Source organism: Thalassophryne amazonica, chromosome 4 (assembly GCF_902500255.1).
Source record: "Thalassophryne amazonica chromosome 4, fThaAma1.1, whole genome shotgun sequence".
NCBI lineage: Eukaryota > Metazoa > Chordata > Actinopteri > Batrachoidiformes > Batrachoididae > Thalassophryne > Thalassophryne amazonica.
In genome coordinates, this window is record NC_047106.1 from 107,716,521 (window position 1) to 107,741,785 (window position 25,265).

The 25,265-nt window shown below is 40.9% G+C and overlaps 1 protein-coding gene and 1 long non-coding RNA gene across 8 annotated transcripts in view; one reads left to right on the plus strand and one right to left on the minus strand.

Moving 5' to 3' along the window:
- The window catches only part of stard13b (StAR-related lipid transfer (START) domain containing 13b), a 242,541-nt gene extending 228,504 nt beyond the window's left edge, over positions 1-14,037 (plus strand). For all 7 annotated transcript variants that reach the window (XM_034168385.1, XM_034168386.1, XM_034168387.1 and 4 more), the window contains 8 exons: positions 5,040-5,199; positions 7,079-7,277; positions 7,437-7,650; positions 8,083-8,197; positions 9,840-10,061; positions 10,175-10,392; positions 13,303-13,479; positions 13,607-14,037. In XM_034168385.1, the coding sequence (XP_034024276.1) occupies positions 5,040-5,199; positions 7,079-7,277; positions 7,437-7,650; positions 8,083-8,197; positions 9,840-10,061; positions 10,175-10,392; positions 13,303-13,479; positions 13,607-13,724 (1,423 nt within the window). In that variant the 3' untranslated portion in view covers positions 13,725-14,037. The remainder of the gene's footprint in view (positions 1-5,039; positions 5,200-7,078; positions 7,278-7,436; positions 7,651-8,082; positions 8,198-9,839; positions 10,062-10,174; positions 10,393-13,302; positions 13,480-13,606) is intronic.
- LOC117508599 lies at positions 695-11,060 on the minus strand. The gene is made up of 3 exons (XR_004560139.1): positions 10,845-11,060; positions 8,202-8,210; positions 695-705 (listed from the first exon to the last, which is right to left on the minus strand). It is a non-coding gene; the product is annotated as an uncharacterized LOC117508599 (long non-coding RNA).
- Positions 14,038-25,265: the final 11,228 nt, after the last annotated feature.

Here is a 25,265-nt window from a genome sequence, read left to right on the forward strand (position 1 = left end):
TACTATTGAGGGAAATGTGATCTTTTGGGAACTCGATATTACTTAATGATAGGAAGTTGATCTTCACGCTGTTGCTGCCTCATGTGGTGTACATGTTGCAAAATGAGTCTCATTGTGATATATGAATGTATTTGCATGCTAATAAAGGGGCTTCCTTGTTCTGATTGATTGTTTTTAGTTGTACTGATATATACAGCACCAGTCAAATGTTTGGACATTTTCCCTTTCACCTGAATGGGAAAGTGTTTATGTTCTGCTTTACAATGCTTGTGCAGGTTCTGTGGTTAACATTAGGGCTATCATTGCAGAATATTATGAACTTATCACTCACCGCTGGAAGTTTTTCTGCTAGCTTTAAAATGGCTGTGACAAAACCTCTTCTTAAGAAACCTACATTGGACTTGGGGTTGGCAGCAAATTGTAGCCCTATTTCCAGTGGTGGGTACAGTTCCGGTAACCGCTAATTAACAAAGCTAACTTTTTTGTTAGCAGATTAGCTTTTCAGCTAACTTTGAAAACCATCAGTGGACTAATTAACTTCTGCTAAATTTAGTTCCCATAACATTTAGACCACTAACATGTTTTTGCTGGCATCGTGAATAAACCTTAACAGTTAAAAACATTTGTAAAGCCTGAAATCATACATTTTAGTTCCTGTTTGTTACATGTTTTGTATCAGACAGCTATGACAGATAGAGCTCAATCCTTTTCAATCAATCAATCAATCAATCAACTTTTTTTCTTATATAGCGCCAAATCACAACAAACAGTTGCCCCAAGGCGCTCCATATTGTAAGGCAAGGCCATACAATAATTATGAAAAACCCCAACGGTCAAAACGACCCCCTATGAGCAAGCACTTGGCCACAGTGGGAAGGAAAAACTCCCTTTTAACAAGAAGAAACCTCCAGCAGAACCAGGCTCAGGGAGGGGCAGTCTTCTGCTGAGACTGGTTGGGGCTGAGGGAAAGAACCAGGAAAAAGACATGCCGAGAAGGGGGGCAGAGATCGATCACTAATGATTAAATGCAGAGTGATGCATACGGAGCAAAAAGAGAAAGAAACAGTGCATCATGGGAACCCGCCCACAGTCTACGTCTAAAGCAACATAACCAAGGGATGGTCCAGGGTCACCCGATCCAGCCCTAACTATAAGCCTTAGCGAAAAGGAAAGTTTTAAGCCTAATCTTAAAAGTAGAGAGGGTATCTGTCTCCCTGATCTGAATTGGGAGCTGGTTCCACAGGAGAGGAGCCTGAAAGCTGAAGGCTCTGCCTCCCATTCTACTCTTACAAACCCTAGGAACTACAAGTAAGCCCGCAGTCTGAGAGCGAAGCGCTCTAATGGGGTAATATGGTACTACGAGGTCCCTAAGATAAGATGGGACCTGATTATTCAAAACCTTATAAGTAAGAAGAAGAATTTTAAATTCTATTCTAGAATTAACAGGAAGCCAATGAAGAGAGGCCAACACGGGTGAGATATGCTCTCTCCTGCTAGTCCCCGTCAGTACTCTAGCTGCAGCATTCTGAACCAACTGAAGGCTTTTTAGGGAACTTTTAGGACAACCTAATAATAATGAATTACAATAGTCCAGCCTAGAGGAAATAAATGCATGAATTAGTTTTTCAGCATCACTCTGAGACAAGAACTTTCTGATTTTAGAGATATTGCGTAAATGCAAAAAGGCAGTCCTACATATTTGTTTAATATGCGCTTTGAATGACATATCCTGATCAAAAATGACTCCAAGATTTCTCACAGTATTACTAGAGATCAGGGAAATGCCATCCAGAGTAACGATCTGGTTAGACACCATGCTTCTAAGATTTGTGGGGCCAAGTACAATAACTTCAGTTTTATCTGAGTTTAAAAGCAGGAAATTAGAGGTCATCCATGTCTTTATGTCTGTAAGACAATCCTGCAGTTTAGCTAATTGGTGTTTCCAGCAGAGGAGACCTAGCTACCAGAGAGAAAGGAAAAGAAGAAAAAAAAATAATTTATTTTCATAGCCATGCGGCCTTGCAGATATCTCGCAGGAGACATGCACAGCAAGGCAGTTTTGACTTATGGTTAAAATTTTAAACAAACTAATTCCGCATACGTTGTCGAATGTTAACATCACATCTGTCGTTTGTACAAAGTGAAAATATCAGCTATATGTTTTAGTTTGAAAGTAATGCACTAATTTTGAATGTTTGAGTGTTTACAGACACACACCAAAAGGCATTATGGGAAAATGTGCTTCCTGTCATCAGTGGTTGGTCAGTTTATATATATAAGTAAAACTAACATACAAGTTACATGTGGTTGGTTTTTACAAATAACTCTGTATTTGTAAATGTCTTTTTTCATTTGTTAAAAAAAGCAATTTAAAAACTGAAAATTCAGCACTTATAGCGAATGTGGCAATTGGTATTCACACTGCCATGAACACTGACATCTACTGGATAGGAGTGTGAATACCAATTGCCACACATTCACTACATGCTGAATCACACTTAACAAACAGAATTTTCAGGGAAATTCTGTAACGGAAGGCCAGACCACACCAAGTAACAGCAACTCCCAGGCAGCTTATTTACACCTGCACAACATTGCACTGATTTCACTTTTCCTGTCTGTAGCCGATGTTCAGACTGATTCATGACTTGTGTTCTCCATAACTGATGAGTCTTTTTTATTTTCAAATTTTTCACCTATTGTAAGAGTACAATCTAATATTGTTAGATTTGAGCACATTATACCTGTTATAACCTCTGTTCAATGGCTTCTGTTGAATGTGGGAACTGATTTGTTGATTTATAAAATTCTTAATGTTGGCACACCCTTTTATCTTATTGAGCTTATCAAGGTTTATGTTCTGTCCCATGCTTTGCTGTATCAGGATGTAGGCTAACTTTGTGTCTGTAGGGTTAGAAGTTGGCAAGCAGCAGAGCCTTTGCATTTCATGCTTCTACCTTGTGCAGCATTCTAACTGTGGATGTTAGGAAGTCCATGTCTGTGGAATATTTTAAGATCACCATCAACAGATATCTATTTTTTATTGTTTATGTTTTTTGGGACGCTGCTGGACGAATGTGCTCTTTTGATCACATAGGATCACAATAGCAAAACGTCTTAAAACAAAATGTCTTAAAACCTAACCTGATTTTGACATTGCAGGCACATTGGGTCTGTGGGTGGGGAGGAATGGTTTGATAGTAGTTTGGATCAGTCAAAACCAAAGTAAGAGGTCAAATTTCAGTGTTAATATATTATAAAATGGTAACTTTTATGTAAATGAATTGAAATATTTTATTTTTAGCAAATTTGATTGTTTAAAAGCCTGTATCTACTGTCACACAGAAGGTGTGTGGCATGTTTGTGCCAACCATCTGCGGGTTATACTCACCACATGCATGCCTGCAGTAGCTGCCAATATTGGGAACTGCTGGTGTGTGCACCACATTTATTAGCATTTAACATAGCATGTCATCTGCTGCTTCATGACCAGTGTTTTATCATTTTTTTTCTGTGTTCCTCTTTATCATGGATTTAGAGTTTCTGCACAAACTGCTGCTTTCCAGCCTCTCACACAGATAGCATGTGCATGGCAGGCAGTGGTGGGCACAGTTCCGATAATCCGATAACAGATAATTATCGAAGATAACGTTTTCATTATCGGATTATCTTTTAAGATAACTTTAAAGACCATCATCGGACTAATTATCTTCCGATGAATTTTTGTCCGATAACTTTTAAACCGATAAACAAAATAAACAAAGCTGAACAGCGACAAGCATTTTTAAATTAGTTCAGCACCCACCTGTTAAAAGTTTTGTAACAGACGCACAATTATAACCTTTGCAAACAGAATAGAACTGCTTGTATAAAAAGCATCTCAATCCTCTGCAGACAAAGGAAAAACATGGAATATTTTACAAAAGCACATTTAAACACCAACACACAACAGACGTCACATTAACGTGTTGGTTTACATAATGAATGACTGAACCAATCAGTGTTTAGCAGGCACCTTTACCCAGAATCCTTTGCGATCTGTCTCTTTGTTACAAAACCCCAGAATTAGTGCATTTTTCAACATTAAAAGATATATGTTATATTTTAACTTTGTACAAATGACAGAATTGACATTAATGGAGTTATTCTATCGGTATTAATGTTATTTATAAATCAACACCATAAGTCAATATGACTTTATTTTTCAAGACCTCCGCATGACCAGACCTTTATTATTGATACAGGGCTGGCTTTGCAGCTGCTCTCAGAGTGCCTCTGTGTTGGGAGGACTGTTAATAGATAAGTGCTTCCAGCAGGGGCCGAATGTTGAAAGAAAAAAGTGTGGTCTCATTGTTTGGGTCACAGGGTGCCTCTGTCTGTGCTCGGAGCGCTGTAGAGCTTCCAGCAAGGGCAGACTGTTGAAAGAAAAAAGTATGGTCTTATTGTTTGGGTCTGTTGTTATTTTTAATATTATTAGAAGCTATTAAATTTGTTTTACTAGTAGTTGTAAATGTGCCAGAGATAATATTGGAATTTATCGGTTATCTGTAACTTCTGATAAATTTTTGGGTGGTTTATTGTTTTATCTTTATCGAAGATAACTTTTCAGTTATCTGATTATCTGTTATCGAAGTTAATTTTTTGGTTATCTGTGCCCACCACCGATGGCAGGTTAGTGGCATGTATTGAGAGAACAAACAACAAGTGAAGTTGAGTGACAAGTGTGCTGAGCATGACAAAACACTCGCCATACCCTGGCCAGTGCTGGCAACCTTGTGGCCATTGTATAACGTGATTGTTTCATGTAGTGTTTGTGGAACAGCGGTGAGTTGGATGGTGAGTGCTACACTCACTTCTGAACATGATGCACATGCCTTCTGTGAGAGAAGTTTATGTAGCATTGTGTTTTAATATGTTCAGCACTTTGAATTTTTTGATCCAAACAGTCTTATTACGATTATTATTGTTGCTGTTGTTGTTGTTGTTGTTGCTCTTACATAAAGCCAGCAGAGTAAGTTGTGTGTTTCTGTATTGCTCAGGTCCGTGCCAAAATTTATGAAGAGAATGAAGGTACCAGACTATAAGGATAAGAATGTGTTCGGTGTGCCCCTCATCGTGCATGTTCAGCGCTTTGGTCAGCCCTTGCCCCTCGGTCTGCAGCAGGCTCTGCGTTACCTGAGGAGCCAGTGTCTTGATCAGGTCAGTCACAACCTGCACACACATACAGGAAAGTCAGTAAAAAAAATCAGTGAAAATCTCCATGTCAAAGCTTGAACTCGCATATTATCGTCAGTTGCAAAGGGCCATGGCTGCCCTATCATTATTCCCTTATTTTACTGAGATTTGCAGTCAGCTGTACTTCTGTCTGATTGCACTGTAACCCACGCAGTGTTCATAAAGCAAGCATTAAAAATGCATCCCAAAAGTGTAAACAAATAATAAATACATACCTGTCAACACACCCTCATCTAACTGCTTCAATAGTTCCGTTTCCCAGGTTTGACATGACAGCCATTAAACATCCGACCCACCGTCATCACATTTGTTTATTGATTCTTTGATTTGTTATTGCTGTGATCGTGAACATAGGAGTTTGCTTCAGGAGAATTGGCACACAGCTCCTTCGGGCTTCATATGGCTTTACATGCTTTGATACTTGTGAGTTTCACGTGACGATCATCAAACATTCGATAGCCATCGTAACATTTGTGTTTCTTGATTCTTTCATGTGTCCAACCACAGTCAATAAGTAGGCAAGCATAGACATCGCTAAGGGCCCCTTCACCCATAGTACAAATAAGTACAAATCAGGGCGAATCACGGTGGAATAGCTCATATAAGGGAACCACCAAAACATCGAGCTAACGGGCAGGCGTGAATGAACCCGCTGCAGTGGTGTCGTGCGAGCAGGAACATAGTGCGAGCAGCTGGGACATGGTGCACCACATCGCGCCGCAGATGTGGACAACAATAAAATAAAAACCAGCTGTATAATTAGTGAATATCACTGGGTTGATATAAATAGCAAATAAAAGGGGACGCAATACAGAACCCCGTGGTTAAATAACCCTGGTTAACTAAAAAATAAATGCCACTCATGGGATTTAAACCTGCAATTTACAAAAGCTCTGATTACCAGGCGGAAACTTTACCACTGCGTTATAATCACTGATTTACAACAGAAGCGTGAAATGGCTCAAATCAACAACCAGATAAATGTATTTGCTAAAAAGAGAAAAAGTGCCGTGCTAACTGACCTTACGGTGTTTGTTACGGCATATTTCTGCTGATACATGACTGAAAGTAGCGTATTTGTTGTACTGTTGGCTTGTCATATAGTCCTGCGCCACTCACAGGACACGCATGAGTGGCGCAGGACTATGATTGTCTGCTGTCTGTTTTTGTGCTAATAGCGCGAAAGGCCACACATTTTCTAAGTGCCAAGCAAATGGTGTTAAATATTCGTGTGTGTCACCTGGAATATGGCCGACACCTGCCGTGAGAGAGCTTGATGGGCTCGCACAGGGCACACTCTGTCTTTCAGCCACTGGTGTGCACATATAGTTGTAGCAACAGGTGTATGAGGTGTTGGAGGCAGCTACAATTTTACACGTATTGCATACAATTTCTGCTTCATGCGCAATTCGACCACATTTGTACGATGTTTGAAGGGGCCCTTACATGAAGCAGTGCTAACTTATACAAAGTCCTGTGTCCACACCACAGCTGTCCCATTGAGATCACTGTCAGAGCTGTCCGCTGTAGTCACCCACCCCCACTGCTTCGCCAAGCCTTCATGGTCACACTCTTCCAAAACTGGGTAGACTTGTGAGGCTTTGTCATAAATACATGCAAAAATAAAACATAGTTGCCAGGTGCTGCAAAGTGCAACTATTAATGTTTGAATTTGACCGGATGTTTGACTCTCTGATGAAAGAAAAAACACCAGATGTCGATGAGGCAATGCATTCGTTCATTTTGCATGTATGTGATAGGGAGAATTCCCCCAGGTTGTAGACGTGTAGACATGCTGCTCTCAACTGTGATGTTATCACTAATATTCTAGATTTGCTCCCAGGTGGGACTGTTTCGTAAATCAGGAGTCAAGTCTCGAATTCAAGCTCTCCGGCAAATGAATGAGAACTCTCCAGACAATGTGAACTATGAGGATCAGTCTGCCTATGATGTGGCTGACATGGTGAAGCAGTTCTTCAGGGATCTACCTGAGCCCCTCCTCACCAGCAAGCTAGGAGAAACCTTCCTCCATATCTACCAGTGTAAGGGTACAGAAACCCTCAGCAGTCATGTTTTTGCCATTGAGTCTGGAACCTTTGTACAGTCATGCAGACGTGATGATGACAACACTCGTTTAATGGTTTGCTTCTGATCAGTCTGTAAAACAGAAATGCTAAAACTGCCTTCTGTCAAACACGCAGACGTACCGAAGGAGCAGAGGTTGCAAGCTGTCCAGGCAGCCATTATGCTCATGTCAGATGAAAACCGAGAAGTACTGCAGACACTGCTCTGCTTCCTGAGTGATGTCACCTCCTCTGTCAAGGAGAACCAGATGACACCGATGAACATTGCTGTGTGTCTGGCCCCCTCCCTCTTCCATCTCAACATACTAAAGAAGGACAGTCTCTCACCGAGGTACATCCAAGCAAAGTACCATTTTGCATTTTATCTGTACATTTCCCTTTGTTTTCTCGAGTTGCAGTTGGCAGGTGTATTAAAACTGCCAAATGAGCAAGGCATTAGCTCCTGAGAAACTATCCTCACCTGTAAGTCCGGAAACGTAAACATTACATGGGTTACAGAGTTTTTTGGTTGTTGTTTTTTAGCCTTGGAGTGCAGTACATTCTGTTTTCTGGGCCGGTCTTAAAAGGATATAGATGTCCTTAAGTCGTATGCATATTTTATGAGATCCTGCTGCGTACAAACATAGCAAATCTCTTTAATTTACCATGTTGAAATTGTTGCTTAGGGGATTGCAAGGGTTTCCCACAGGTCTCTGGACTGCACTGGATGAGGAAGCCGACCTGAAAACTCTGCTAAAAGTTTTTCTCTCCCCACAATCCCCAGGGCCATGCAGAAGAAGTATGCAACTGGCAGACCAGACCAGAAGGATCTGAATGAAAATTTTGCTGCTACACAGGGCCTGGCTCACATGATCACAGAATGCAACCGCCTCTTTGAGGTACATGAACATTCTTTTGAATTTCACAGTCAAGGTCAAGGTTCATATATTGTCATTTCAGCGTGTAGTGTAATAAATGAAAGGAACAAAATTCCAGACTCACGGACCAATGAAGACATGAAAGTTTAAAAAAAGTAAAAAATATGCAAAATATACACAAATAAAATACACGGTAATTTAAACGCAAGACCAGTCAGAGATTTCTGACGTCTGCCAATCCAGATCCGGATCACCTCAAAAATTTAATGGGTTCTTCCATGGGCTAATATCTATCTGTGGTGAAAATGTCGGCAAAATCCGTGCAGTAGTTTTGATGTAATCCTGCTAACAGGCAGACAGATAAATAAATAAACACTGATGATTTTATTACGTGCAAACTAAAATCAGTTAAACTTAACGTAAGTTAAACAGAAGAGCCAGTGTGGTGAACTGCAAAAAGTGAATTGTGACCATATTGCACTCAGTCCCGTTTAGCAGCGTTGCCTTAGGTGTGTGACGTTTTGTTCATCAGTCTGATAGCTTCCGGAAAGAAGCTTGACCACAGACAGGAGGTTCTGACCTTGATGCAGTGCAACAACGAACAGTCCATGGGCAGGGTGAGTGGGGTCCTACATAATACTGGAGGCCTGCTCTTGCAGTGGTTGATGTAAATGTGACTGATGGAAGGAAGGTCACGCCTGATGATCCTCTGTGCAGCTTTCACTACGTGCTGCAGAGCCTTCCTGTCCACTGCTCTGCGTACCACACAGTGATGGACTGGGTCAGGATGCTCTCAACCACACTTGTGTAGGAGACAAGAGCCGGGGGGGGCAAGTCCATCATATTTCAACTTCCTCAGAAAGTAGAGGTGTTGGTGGGCTTTTTTCAGGAAGCTGGCTGTGTTGTTGGACCAGGTGAAGCTGTCAGTAATGTGCAGACCCAGGTACTTGAAGCTGGAGACCGCCTGTACAGATGTGCCTGCGATGGAGGGGGGGTCCACATTCACTTCCTTTGTACTCAACACATTTATGCACAGATTCTTGGCTCTGCACCACACCTCCAGATGTTGAACCTCCTACTGGTACTCTGCCTTGTCATTGTGGAGAATTAGTCCCACGACAACCGTGTCATCTGCAAACTAGACAATATGACAGGTGGGATGACAGTCAGAAGACAGCAGGGGGCTCGGGACACATCCCTGAGGGGAGCCGGTGTTTAGGATGGTGGATGAAGACGAGCATCCACGGATCGTCACCAACTGTGGCCTGTTGGTCACACAGTCCAGTACCCAGTTGCTCAGTTATGTTCTAAGCCCCAGTAGTGCCACCTTGTTAATGAGGGTCTGTGGGATAAAGGCTGAACTGAAGTCCAAGAAGAGAAGCCTGGCATATGTGTCCCTGCTCTCCAACTGGGTGAGGGCCTGGTGGACACCTGCAGACACTGCATCAGATGTCACCGTTTAGCAGCGTTGCACTGGGTGTATGATGTTTTGTTCATCAGCCTGATCGTTTCCGGGAAGAAACTGGACTGCAGACAGGAGGCTCTGGCATTGATGCTGCACAGCTTTCCATGCAGTGTGTTTTAATTTCAAGCGTGGACATCCACGGACCTTCTGTTTGTGGTCACTGTCAGCCTCACACTCGTGCTTTTGTTCACCCATTAGATTCCTCATGAAATGGTTACTCAGTCACGTAATTCCTATGTGGAGGCTGACTTACACGTGCCAACAGTTCAGGAGCTGTGCAAGCAGCTGGAGGATGATGATGGTACATACCAAACCCACATGGAGGGGAGGCTTCAGAACCTCCTGAAGGAAGCGCGGGAAAAGTCAAAATACTGGGTGTCCTGCAGCAGCTCAGACGACACCGAGCTGTACTATAAGAAGGTTAGTGTTGATTCGACTGTGGAGACATGTGTTTGTGTTGTCGTGCTGCACGTGAAGCCGTGCTGGCTTCCAGTCGGTCAGCGATATGGTTCATTCTCTTGTGTGTCATCCAGGTGGGAGATGGGAACCCTCTGAGACGCTGGAAGGTGTCTGTGGAGGTGGAAGCGCCACCATCTGTTGTACTGAACCGTGTGCTAAGAGAGCGCCACCTGTGGGATGTAGACCTGCTGCAGTGGAAAGTGTGCGAGACGCTGGACAAGCAGACGGAAGTGTTTCAGTATGTCCTCAATCGTATGCCCCCTCATCCCAGCAGGGACTTTGTAGTACTCAGGTGAGAAAACAGACAGTTTAGACTCATTTGAGTGTATGCCTCCACCAAAACCCAAAACACACCATCTTACAGGTACTGTAGTATTCTCCAGTTTGCCACACGGCATATGGGAGACGAGAGTCAAGATGTGTATATGTATGAAGCTCCTTCTCTGTTCCACTCCACCATGCAGACAAAAGTTGCGTTATGCACAGTTTCTCCAGTCAGAGCCTCTGAACAGATTTAGATTAAGCCCAGATGAACAGAACGTAATGAGAAAATGAGGAGATCAAATCTGTGTCACATGCAGGAGGAAAAAAAAAATCTGATTCAGGTCACTACAGCCAATAAAACAAACGAGATGGAGAGCATGACGGAGTTTGTTCACAGAGGGACAACATGAACATGTGATGTGCTCAAAATGATCATATGCTTGGGGGGGGGATTTTTTTTACCATTCTATTATTAATAACAAATCTCATTCTCTGCACGATACTGTGGTTGCTCAGAAAAGCAGCCGCAGTGACAGACTCCTCTCCATGAAATGCAGGACTGAGGGGTATAAAAGATCATTTGTCCTGGCCACCATGAGACTGTTTAATGCCTCTAGCTAATATATTTTTACTTTAATTTGTTTTTTATATTTGTCTTATTTATTGGTATTTTATTGAATGGATGTATTGTGTACAGTGGGGTAAAAAAGTATTTAGTCAGCTCCTGATTGTGCAAGTTCTCCTACTTAGAAAGATGAGAGAGGTCTGTAATTTTCATCATTGGTACACTTCAACTATGAGAGACAAAATGAGAAAAAAAAATCCAGGAAATCACACTGTAGAATTTTTAAAGAATTTATATTTAAATTATGGTGGAAAATAAGTACTTGGTCAATAACAAAAGTTCAGCTCAGTACTTTGTAACATAATCTTTGTTGGCAATGACAGAGGCCAAACATTTCCTGTAAGTCTTCACCAGGTTTGCACACACTGTAGCTGGTATTTTGGCCCATTCCTCCATGCAGATCTCCTCTAGAGCAGTGATGTTTTGCATCTTCAATGCTCTCACTGAAGGAAGGAGGTTTTGGCTTAAAATCTCACGATACATGGACCCGTTTATTCTTCCCTTAACACGGATCAGTCATCCTGTCCCCTTTGCAGAAAAACAGCCACAAAGCATGATGTGTCCACCCTCATGCTTCATAGTAGGTATGGTGTTCTTGGGATGCAACTCAGCATTCTTCTTCCTCCAAACACGACCAGTTGAGTTTTTACTAAAAAGTTCTATTTTGGTTTCATCTGACCACATGATATTCTCCCAATCCTCTTCTAGATCATCCATATGCTCTCTGGCAAACTTCAGACGGGCCTGGACACTGGTTTAAGCAGGGGGACACGCCTGGCACTGCAGGATTTGAGTCCCTCTCTGCATAGTGTGTAGCCTTTGCTACTTTGGTCCCAGCTCTCTGCAGGTCATTCATCAGGTCCCTCCGTGTAGTTCTGGGATTTTTGTTCACTGTTCTCACGATCATTTTGACCGTCTTGTGTGGAGCCCCAGATCGAGGGAGATTATCAATGGTCTTGTATTTCTTCCATTTTATTACAATTGCTCTCACAGTTGATTTATTCACACCAGCCTGCTTGACTATTGTAGATTCACTCTTCCCAGCCTGGTGCACATCTACAATTTTCTTCCTGGTGTCCTTTGACAGCTCTTTGGTCTGGGCCATGGTTGAGTTTGGAGTCTGACTGTTTGAGGCTGTGGACAGGTGTCTTTTATAGAGATAACGTGCTCAAACAGATGCCATTAACACGGGTAACAGGTGGAGGACAGAAGGTGGGTGATTCTATGGTAACGGAATTACAACGACAGAAAAATCTGGCCATATTTTAACTCCCCATTAAAAATGTGCTCCGACTGTAATTCCATTACCATAGAATCGCCCAGGTCTGTGAGAGCCAGAAATCTTGCTTTGTCAGTGGCCAAATACTTATTTTCCACCATAATTTATAAATAAATTCTTTAAAAATCCTACAATGTGATTTCCTGGATTTTTTTTCTCATTTTGTCTCTCACCATTGAAGTGTACCTATGATGAAAATTACAGACCTCTCTCATCTTTCTAAGTAGGAGAACTTGCACAATCAGTGGCTGACTAAATACGTTTTTGCCCCACTGTATGTATGCATGCTCTCGAGCAGATGAATTTCCCCTAAAGGGGATGAATCAAGTATTTATCTATCTATCCATCTATCTATCCAACAGTATATCGCAAATTACAACCTAAATGGTTGTGAAATGGTCAGCTGTACTAGCGTCACAAAACAGGTGATTCACATTCTAATTAATGAAAACGATACATACAGTATATGCTGCTATCTGTTAGACTTTGGAATCGTTTTTAAACAGTTTCAGGAGTACTTGAAACAATGATATTAACTTCAAATGTGACATTTTAGCAATATACTCATGGACCACAGGGGGTTGTACACACACCAGTATACTGTGTGTAAGTATACTTCAGGTACTGTGGTGAAACAGAAAAGCACAGCATCAGCATGTGCATTAATGTGATTTGGGGTGAATATTCTGGTCACACTACCTGTCTGTGTCATTGGGCAAGAGTTTTCATCTGTTCTGTCCCAGCCCACACAGCTGTAAATGGGGCTACTGGCTGGAGAAGTAACCTGCCCCAAACTGGCATTCTGCCCGGGGGGTGTTTTACACTCTCATCTGCCATCTGCTTCATGCTGCAGAATCCGGGAATAAGCACGGCCACCAATGCCGGGCCTCGGGGCCTATAAGACTTACTTGTAGGTGTGAATATGGTTGAAGGCCCGTTGAACCTTAGCGGGCATGTGCTCTACTCAGTATCCCTCAAGTTTTATTTTTTCATATTTTGAAGATAAAATAATAATCTTTTTCTGTTTTTTCAAGGTCATGGAGGACAGACTTGCCCAAAGGGGCGTGTTCTCTGGTGTGTGTGTCCATCGACCATGAGGACTGTCCTCATATTGGAGGGGTGCAAGCTGTTGTTTTGGAATCCAATTACTTGCTTGAGCCCTGTGGCTCTGGAAAGTCCAGACTGACTCACATCTGTAGAGTGGACTTGAAGTAAGTTGAAGAGAAATTGTTTTACAACACTATTTCTCAGTCGTCATTACGTAGTTGGTAGAGTTTTATGTGTTAAGTTTTATTGTGTAAAAACAATCGTTTGCTGATTGCACTCTTCTGATTTCAGAGGAAGGACTCCAGATTGGTACAACAAAGCCTTCGGCCACCTTTGTGCCGCTGAAGCTGCCCGGATTCGTAACTCCTTTCAGCCACTCATCACAGATGGACCAGAGACTAAAATTTGAAAATCTTGCCACTTGTGTCTGATCAGCCTCGGATTCAAGATTGAGCCAGTTGATCCACTGCAGACACAAAGCAGTCACATGTAGTGCCTAAAAGAAGTATTTTCCATTTGGAAGTTTTCATGTTATATTTATTGTGCTTATTTATTTTGGTAAATGAATTACAGTGGATTTAATCTGGGTTAAATCAAAAGTGACAGGGGAAGAAAAGCTCATGTCAACGTGAAAATGGCTATCTTAAAAGTGATCTGAAAAGACAAAATTTATTGCATGAGTAAATGTGCTCATATACACACTTACAGAGAGAGAGAGTGAGTGAGAGACCACTTATCACAGTTTATAGAGTACAATAGGAACATTAAATTACAAATACAACATGGATCATTAAAACACAAATAAAAAGAATATGAACTAAATTTAAAGGACAGAAATAGAAATAACTAGAATGGCTCTCAGTACAGCACCAGCGCTGTGCCTCTGATTACACTGGTTGACTTCCTGAACTGCAGTCTTTGTCAGACATGTTGGCACCCCTAAATCTTAAGTATAGGATTTAAAATATATTCAGAAATAAAAGTTATTTAACAACAAAAGGTTTGCAAAAACACAGATATAAAATATATGTGATTATTGTCACCCCTCCTGAATTTCCAGTCAGCCACCACAGCCAGTTCTCTTTACAGAAGTCAGGTTATGGATACATGTGAACATTTTAAAGTCCCCGAATGTGACTTGGACTTGATTTATGCTACAGATTTAGGGAATAACCCTGTTGTGTCTGATGATTTGCGGATATTCATGCTTGTTATACAGTTGCAAATTGAGCTACGCGGCATTGGTAAAATGGATATTTGCGCCCGGAAATCCTGCATGAACGTCCGCAAATCATCAGACACAAGGGGGTTATTCCCATTCTAATCCAGTTTTATCGTTTGCACGGTTTATTTTTCTGTAGGTAATTCGGTCGGCGAGGCTTACCGTTAGCAATAGCGTCACCGTCGCTCCAGCAACGGTCAGGGCGCGGAGTAATCCATGAAACGTGAAACAGTAATTATGTATCAGAGTCCACATCAGTACTTTCGGATGGTAGCTTAAATTCACCCCTTTCAGCATCATTGTTGCTACGCCACATCTCTCGCTCTCAGCTGACTGTGCCGTTATTGACATTTGCGTAGTGCGCACGCTCAGGATGCAAAGTAATACATCAAATATGAAGCAGTTGAATATTTTGCCACCATACACCCGATATTATATGGTCTGAAATCAGATTTGCGGAAAAAATTTAATTGGATTAGAATAAGAAATACAACCCCCAATTCCAATGAAGTTGGGACGTTGTGTAAAATGTAAATAAAAACAGAACAATGATTTGCAAATCCTCTTCAACCTATATTCAATTGAATACACCACAAAGACAAGATATTTAATGTTCAAACTGATAAAGTTTATTGTTTTGGTGCGAATATTTGCTCATTTTGAAATGGATGCCTGCAACGCGTTTCAAAAAAGCTGGGACAGTGGTATGTTTACCATTGTGTTACATCACCCTTTCTTCTAACAACCCTCAATAAGCATTTGGGAACTGAGGACACTTAGGATTGGGTATAAAAGGAGCATCCCCAAAAGTCTCAGCCATTCACAAGCAAAGATGGGGTGAGGATCATCACTTTGTGAACAACTAAATGAAAAAATAGTCCAACAGTTTAAGAACAATGTTTCTCAAAGTTCAATTGCAAGGAATTTAGGGATTCCACCATCTGCAGTCCATAATATAATCAGAAAATTCAGAGAATCTGGAGAATCTGTTTTTATTTACATTTTACACAGCGTCCCAACTTCATTGCAGTTGGGGTTGTATAAACAATATGGTACTGTGTGGTAAATCTGTCTGGAGTAGGCAGTTCGCAAAAGCTCATTGAAAGTCCAAAAAATGAGACTCTTGAGAGAAGCCAATCAAGTAAAACGTCCTCTTCATGGACCACCCATGTGCCATGAGCAGCCCAGTCTTACGCTTATTTTTTTTTCATGCTCCTGTCACAAAATGAGCTACATTTTCATGATTTTTCTATTTTACTGTTTCTTACTCTACCCCTAACCCAGACCCCCCCCCCCCCCCCCCCCCCCCCGTATCACCCTTTTGTGCTCTTTTCGTGCTCCCATCACGAAATTAATTTGTGCTCCTGTCACAAAAATGCAGTGCTTCTCATGACAGAAGCACGAGCCATAGATTAATTTACCTTTTGTGATGCCATCATGAAATGGCGTTAGATTGGGATGCCGTGAGAGGCTGTCCAAAAAAATACCCCCCAAAAACACAGTGTAATCTAATCTATATATTAATATATATATTAAGTGAAGTGGCCTCTGTGTACGTGTATGCTTGGATGCGTGTGTGTACCTTTGATCACGGAGAAACTGGGGAGAACTGACATTTGCCGTTTGGTATGCTTATGTATTTTGGGTCAAGGATGAATGTCAAGAAAACGGAAAGTTGATAGGACTGATATTTTTGGAGAAATTAGCGATATTCGGTAACAACAGTGAACAATGGACATTAATATCACCATTAATCAGTCCCTGGTAACCAGACAAGCTCTGAACAAAGGAAATATCTCAATCTTCCCTGTTGTAAAACATGACATCAACTAAACTTTTCATTTTAATTTCCTGCACTTTCAGTTAAAATCATTACAGAAACTTTGTATAATTTATTACTACCCTTGAAAAATGTCAGCTACCTATTTTATAAATACTACCCAATCTAGAACCCATGGATCCACACAGGCAACACACTAGTTAGTTGCTCCCGGTGTGTCGTGAGCACCTTGTATGGCAGCACCCTGACATCGGGGTGAATGTGAGGCATTACTGTAAAGCGCTTTGAGCGTTTGATGCAGATGGAAAAGTGCTATATAAATGCAGTCCATGTACCATTTACCATAGTTTAATTTATATGTGAATTGGGGAACAATGAAAACTTCTCAGGAAATAAACTCTTTTGTAGGCATAAAAGACCCCGGAACAAAAGCACATTTTGTTTATTTTTCCTCAGAGAACAAATGCTCTGATAATAACCTTAAGCTGCTCTGTAACGGCACGGTGATAAATGAGGACAATTTATAAATGCTGAGCATAATTACTCAGTGACAAATTAATAATTCTGCCAATGTTGTTCACATAGTATCTAATTCGCTTTGTACTTACTATGCCTGTGTATTATGATTATTACATTTAATAATGTTATTCTATTTGTGTTGCTTTACCTACAATGTCTACGACATTTGTGCTTTGAAACGCTTCTGAGAAGTATGTATGATATTAATTTCAGATTTAAAGCTATATTAATTATAATGTACACTTGAGTGTTAACATATTTATGTGTGAATATACTGTACATGTAAACAGTGTATATTGTACATATGTAAAGGGATTAATAGCACAGGCATTAATATTATATATATATATATATATATATATTGATTTTTCCATTGTGCAGACATCTTGTAATACACATGGTACAGAATTATAGGCATGTTTTTGCTTTCTTTCAGTATTGCAATTTTGGAGTGGTACATGTAATTTTATTGAGCTTTGACCTGGTGTTTGTGAAAAGAATGACTTAAGGTTTGACTTGTCATACCTGCTGTAGGGTACTGGATTGTTAAGTTGAGTTAAATAAACTTTTTTGAAATAAAAATATCAAAATTATAAAGTGACTGTTTTGCACTCATGCAAATGTGACATAAAAACAAAACACAAAAGATATAATTAATTACTGCTCATTAATTCCAATGATCCATTAATAGAGAACAGCATTAGTCACAGCAATATTACATTTGGATGCAAATATTTTTCAGTCATATTCTGCCTATGTTGTTGTTTCGGCAGCTCCTGTTCAGGGTCGCCACGGCGGATCCTCATTGGCATTTGGCACAGGTTTTGCACCGGATGCCTTTCCTGACAGAACTCCAGTTTTACGTGGAGAAACACACAGAGCCTCTGGTTTTCTGTCTCCCATCCAAGGACTAACCAGGACTCACTCTGCTTCTGAGATCTGACAGGATCAGGCACACAGAGAGCAGACTGACTGCTTAAACTGTGTACTGACCAAAATGTACACAAAACATCCTGAGCTCAGAAGGACCTCTACTGGCCATTTCCATGAAACAATTTTAGAAATATGACGTACAAATGGAAAAGAACATCACCACAACTTGGATATCTGAATTGATTCAGAAGCAGCTGGGGATTATGTTTCTTTTTGGACACTGTTTAAAAATGGCTACATCACACTGACTATGAAAAACAGCGGGAGATGTTTGTCACCAATGTCAACTTGCAGTTTCTTTCCAAGTTGCCATTTTTTCTGGTTACACAGTCTTTTCTCGAGGAAAGACATTTAAATTTATGTAGTTTTCTGTCAGACAAGCAGTGGTGGCCTTCTGGCCCTAGAATTTAAATTAAAGAAACGGACAAACGCGTGACTTTGAAGAAGAGAGAAAGAAAGAAGTGTGTTTCGGAAACATTCACACAAAATTCTTTTAGTTGGATTGTGTGCATTTGTGACTGTTAATTGAATTTTAGAGCATAACCATCGCAAAACAATCAGAAAATATGTTTATTTCTGTAATTTTTGTACATTTCTACATGGAAAAATTCACTCCTCTGGACCCTGTTGACGTGCTTGACCATCTCCCTTTTTCTTTTATGGATAAATTTATAAGAAAAGCCTTTCAGCAGTGTCGTGTTGAGGTGTGACTGTGTTATTTAAGTTTCAAAATGTAACTGCTTTAAACAATATGAAAATAAGTTCACTTCTGATTTAGGTCATTGCTGAAGCAGTCTGTCGTTCTGAGTGACAGCCACACCTGCTCCTAATCCATCATCAATCCAGTATCCACGAATCATCCAGTATGATGTAGTCATGTCTATGGGATATAACACAGGCAAAACAAAGTTGTTTTTTTATTGAGCTTGTGCATCAAAGTTCACCAACTGTGTGTTTGTCCTCATTATATACCCTTTAATTTGGTGAGTTACAAGATTATACAATGAGTTATGCTAACAAATGGCCAAATATAATCTCTTTTAGAAAACTTGAACTGCCAGCCCAAAGACTGGGGTTAAATTCTCGCTGAAGTTACACGTTGCTGTCCTTGGGTAAGACACTTAATCTGCATCATCCCACTTCACCCAATGATAAATGAGTACCAGCCTCAGCTTGAGAAGTAACCAGCAATGGACTGATATACCGTCATGGAGGAGTAGTTGACTCATCTGCTTCATGTTACTGTATTTGGAATAAGCACAGGCACCAATGGGCTTCCCATAGTTTTTCTGCTATAATGAGATGAAACCAAGTAACTTTTGGCAAATAAATAGCATTTATTTGAAAGCCAAATTCATAAGTAATTGGACAGTTTTGTTTTTGTTTGTTTTTTTTATTTCTTTCTGTACACTCAAAATTGAGTTAAAATGCAACCATCTGCTGCATAGTTTGTTAGCTTTAATTGAAGGGTTCAATAATCGTGGAGAATTCACCATTCTTTTGCCATTTCTATACACTTTCCCTACATTTCCAAAGCCCATACTTAATTGGACAAAATAAACAAGGAGCATTGTAAATGCAAATAGTGCAGTTACAAGGAGTTGAGGTGGTGAAAGTACATGACAAGACATCAAGAAAGCCTGAGTACAAAAAGTATAAAGCGGTCAGAATTCTAATTTTGATTAAAGTTCCCCATGTCATGAGAATTCAGAATGTATACACTCAACAAAAATATAAAAGCAACACTTTTGGTTTTGCTCCCATTTTGTATGAGATGAACTCAAAGATCTAAAACTTTTTCCACATACACAATATCACCATTTCCCTCAAATATTGTTCACAAACCAGTCTAAATCTGTGATAGTGAGCACTTCTCCTTTGCTGAGATAATCCATCCCACCTCACAGGTGTGCCATATCAAGATGCTGATTAGACACCATGATTAGTGCACAGGTGTGCCTTAGACTGTCCACAATAAATAAATTCATATTTTAATTTTCATCTTAGGTGCATGTTCACTGTGAGAGACATAATCTAAAAAAAAAAAAAAAAATCCGGAAATCGCAATATATAATTTTTTAATAATTTGTTTGTATGTTACTGCTGCAAATAAGTATTTGAACACCTACCAACCAGCAAAATTCTGGCTCTCACAGACCTGTTAATTTTTCTTTAAGAAGCCCTCTTATTCTGCACTCTTTACCTGCATTAATTGCACCTGTTTGAACTTGTTACCTGTATAAAAGACACCTGTTCACACAATCAATCACACTCCAACCTGTCGACCATAGCCAAGACCAACGAGCTGTCTAAGGACACCAGGGACAAAACTGTAGACCTGCACAAGGCTGGGATGGACTACATGACTACAGGCAAGCAGCTTGGTAGAAGACAACAACTGTTATGATTATTTATTAGAAAGTGGAAGAAACACAAGATGACTGTCAATCTCCCTCGGTCTGGGATTCCATGCAAGATCTCACTTTGTGGGGTAAGGATGATTCTGAGAAAGCTCAGAACTACGAGGACCTGGTCAATGACCTGAAGAGAGCTGGGACCACAGTCACAAAGATTATATTAGTAACACATGATGCTGTCATGGTTTAAAATCCTGCAGGGCAGCAAGTTCCCCCTGCTCAAGCCAGCACATGTCCAGGCCCATTTGAAGTTCACCAGTGACCATCTGGATGATCCAGAGGAGGCATGGGAGAAGGTCATGTGGTCAGATGAGACCAGAATAGAGCTTTTTGGAATCAACTCCACTTAGCATGTTAGAGGATGAGAACAACCCCAAGAAAACCATCCCAACAGTGAAGCATGGAGGTGGAAACATCATACTCTGGGGGTGCTCTTGTGCAAAGGGGCCAGGACGACTGCACCATATTGGAGGATGGATGGAGTCAGGGGCGTAGGCAGAAATCATAAAACGGGTGGGCCCAGAAAAAATCAGACAGGCCCAACTTTGGGGTTGTAGGTAAGGTGTAGGTATTATAATACACCGTTTGAAAAAGTATGCCTCGTTAGGACATCGCAAGCAACGTTATCACTTAGCCTACAGCACTGGCTAAGTGAGCACACAGACGCGACATGTCAGATACAAGTACTCTTCATGGATAATGCAAGCTGCAGTGCAGCACGACACACACACACACATTCAGTGCAAGTCTGGTAGCCTACTTGGCTCGGCCTAAACCCAAAACATCAATAGGTAATTAAATAAGGCATTGTTTCAAAAATGAATTCCAAGTTTAATGATGAACACATCTCAGCCAACTGCACAGATGTTGTGTGCACAGTTACACAGACGCAAAGTGTCAGACACAAGCACCCCATGGACAATGAAAGCAGCAACGCAAGGCTTAGTCATGTAAAGTCCTTTAAAATAAAAATTCAAAATATATCCGCAACATGAAAACAGGTTGGCTCGGCGGCCAAATTATGAAATTGATAAACAATGGAAACCATGGCTCAGCGGCCAAATTAAAAACCATCAAATTGTGATGATTTGTGGCAGTTGCAATATAATATTAACAATTAGGCCTCTTTAGAAGAAAAAAGTAATTAATGGTCACACTTACATTTGATGAATTCTTTTAATGCATGCTACAGCAGGAGACAACAGGGTTTTTTGTTGAACTCTTATCACGTCATCATAGTCCAACGATTCCGTCAGTTCTCTTTCAAGGGAAAGCACGGAGAGTGCATTCAGTCTGTGAGTCAACATGGATGTTTTGGTGGACGTTTTTATCAGATTAACAGTAGAAAACAGCCGTTCGACAGTGCATGTTGTTATTGGCATTGTGATGAGGGCCCGCAGAAGACTATTTATTTGAGGAAAAATGTGGTCCCTCGTTTATCACGGGAGTTATGTTCAAAAATAACCCGCGATGAGCAAAATCCGCGAAGTAGTCAGCGCTTTTTTTTTGCAATTATTATAGATGTTTTAAGGCTAAGGTAAAACCCCTCACTACACACTTTATACACTTTTCAAAAACAGGCATTAACATTTTCTCACTTTTCTCTCGTGTAAACACTCTCTTTTTTCTTCTGTGCGAGAAGATTATAAACAGACACACGTAGAACACAATGCGCGTACGCTCCCTTCGCTCACTGCCTCCGGAGGTACGGATGTGGGACCCGCAAAGAATCTAAGTCCTCTTTCGGTGGCCACGGAGCTCTGCGGCTGCGGTCAACATCCGCATCAAAACAGAGAGCGTAGTCTCTGGACCTGTTGCCAGATTTGGTACAATTCCGCACAGCAGACAGGAGGGCGGTGTGAGTGGCCCGCTGCTGCGTTTACCGAGCCCGCAGAAAGCGCATCGGAGGCAGTGAGAGCAATCGCAGTGATGCCGACCGGTGCCGCGACCGGCCCGCCTGATAAGGACGCAGAACACAATGTGCCGTAAAAAAAAAAAAAAAAATGCAAAATTGCTCTAAAAAAATCTGAAAAACTGCGAGGCCATGAAAGGTGAACCGCGTTATAGCGATGGACCACTGTACTTTGAAAATGAATTAATAAAAATCACAGAAGATGAACCAGATTTTTTTGACAAAATTTATTAATTGTCGCTCAGTGCTAATGCAATACCATATCATAGGAATACAATGAGGCAACAACAGGTGACTGTCTAGTGTTGACTCAACCTTAACATTGTATGGGGCGGGCCTGGCTGCCAAGTGGGCGGGCCCAGGCCCATCCAGGTCCACCCCTGTCTACGTGTAAGGATGGGGTCATGTATTGCGAGATTTTGGCAAACAACCTCCTTCCGTCAGTAAGAGCATTGAAGATGGGTCATGGCTGGATCTTCCAGCTTGACAATGACCCCAAACACACAGCCAGGGCACCTAAGGAGGGGCTCCGTAAGAAGCATTTCAAGGTCCTGGAGTGGCCTGGCCAGTCTCCAGACCTGAACTCAGTAGAAAATCTTTGGAGGGAGCTGAAACTCCAAACCTGAAAAATTTGGAGAAGATCTTTGTGGAGGAGTGGACCAAAATCCCTGCTGCAGTGTGTGAAAACCTGGTGAAAAACTACAGGAAACATTTGACCTCTGTAATTGCAAACAAAGGTTACTGTACCAAATATTAACATTGATTTTCATTCATACTTATTTGCAGCAGTAACATACAAGTATATATATATATATATATATATATAAACACGTGTGTGTGTGTGTGTGTGTGTGTGTGTGTGTGTGTGTGTGTGTGTGTGTGTGTGTGTGTGTGTGTGTGTGTGTGTTATGTGGATTGTTTCTTGCTGGAAATGACATCAAACCTCATTGTTCAATGGAATAATTCAGAATTAATATTATTCAGGCTTTGGGGAAAATGTAGCAGAAATATATGAATGTGAAATCAAGTTAGGCAACAGATGTTTATTTTGTAAACAAAATCTTTCCAAAAGTTTCTCTAATGCCATATATCATTTTTTAAACTTCATGTAGTATGAGCACTGAGGTTCATCAAGTACATGAAAAAAATTGAGTTGTCAGTGGAAGAGCCATTTGAAATGAATTTGTCATATTCTCTGTGTGTAAATGACTGTCCAGGGTTCCCTTTTCATCCCACAATTTATCTAATGAACTGTGCACTGCTGGAGCTCAGAGTAATGAAACCCGTTTCCATTTTCCATGTGGAAATCACCTACATTTATGTGAAGAGAAACTGCAGCGTAATAACATCTGCATGTGCAGTGTGCATTAAATTAAAAAGTGGTCTGAAAGGCAGTGATATTATCTGAGGGTGTATTTTATTCTGATGTGAAGTGTGTTTGTAGGAAACTAAGTGAATTGATTGATTGATTGATTGATTGATTGATTGATTGATTGATTGATTGATTGATTGATTGATTGATTGATTGATTGATTGATTGATTGATTGACTGAATATTCCTATAGGAAACTGATTCAGTCTGTGATTTGTTGCTGAAGCATCGTCCAGCTGTCTTATGTTTCTCATCTGACGTGCTGTCGTTAGAATGCAGTGAGTTTTTCTTGCCACTGCTTCTCTTTACTTTATGAATACCTCTGTGAATTTGTGACCTGAATTGCTTCTGAAGGCCATAGATTATCAGGGAAAATGTTTTCAGTTAGTTGTGGTTCTGATATGTAGCTGGTTCCAAAATTCACTCACTCATCTTCAACCCTCATCCGGAACCGGGTCGCTGGGGCAACAGCTCCAGCAGGGGACTCCAAAGTTCCCTTTCCACACATATTTCACATTTCTCCTCCCAGCTGGACGTGTCTGGAACACCTCCCTAGGGAGGCGCCGAGGGGCATCCTTACCAGATTACCAAACCACCTCAGCTGGCTCCTTTCAATGCGAAGGAGCAGTGACTCTACTCTGAGCTCCTCACTGATGACAGAGCTTCTCACTGTATCTCTAAGGCAAACACCAGCCACACTCCTAAGGGAGTCCATTTTGGCCATTTGTACCCGCAGTTTTGTTCTTTGACCATAGGTGAGAGTAGGAACAAAGACTGACCAGTAGATCAAGAGCTTCACCTTTTGGCTCAGCTCCCTTTTCATCACAACAGTACGGTAGAGCCAACGCAACACCGTCCCTGCTGTGCTGATTCTCTGGACAATCTTATGCCCCATTGTCTGCTCACTAATGAACACGACCTCGAGGTACTGGAACTCCTTCACTTGAACTCCTGGTCAAAATTATACATGCAATATATGTGGTTGAGTTTCACATAGGTAGATGAATTCAAGGCTGCTTTTTCCAACAGTTGGCAGCTTTTCTGACTGCACTTTATATCTGTTGGCGGCATATTTGTTGATTCGATTTGACTAAAGGTAAATGACAACTTGGCACTGTGCATGGAGTTGCCTGAAACAGTTTGGCTCTTCCATGGTCGGTGCAGTAAAAAGTCAAACACTGTTTGTGTTCTAGTTACAAATGTGTTGACAGACCTGCTCTATTCTGACAGGTTTTTAAAAAATGAAAACTGGACCATCCATTATTTTTTTTGCACAGCTTGATAGCTGTCACAGCACAAATTATTCAGTGAACAACTTTGCCTCCAGAGCACCAGTGTGTTACACTTCTCAGCAGAGGCATCATGCAGGCCAAAATTCTGGTGTACCACAATTAGAACAAAGGGCATGGGTGTCCTTTCCCAGAAAAACGAGAACATTTTTGCAATTTTTTGCAATTCAACATGTGCACTAAAAAACTCCAGGAGATTATTGTAAAACTTCAAAAAATCTGTTTTGTCACTCAGTAATCCACACTTCATATGTTAGCAAATAATGTATATTTATTTTGCGGTAACCAGCTTTATCTATCCATGAAACCAGAGGACACACACCAATTAGCTAAACTGCAGGATTGTCTTACAGACATAAAGACATGGATGACCTCTAATTTCCTGCTTTTAAACTCAGATAAAACTGAAGTTATTGTACTTGGCCCCACAAATCTTAGAAGCATGGTCTCTAACCAGATCTTTACTCTGGATGGCATTTCCCTGACCTCTAGTAATACTGTGAGAA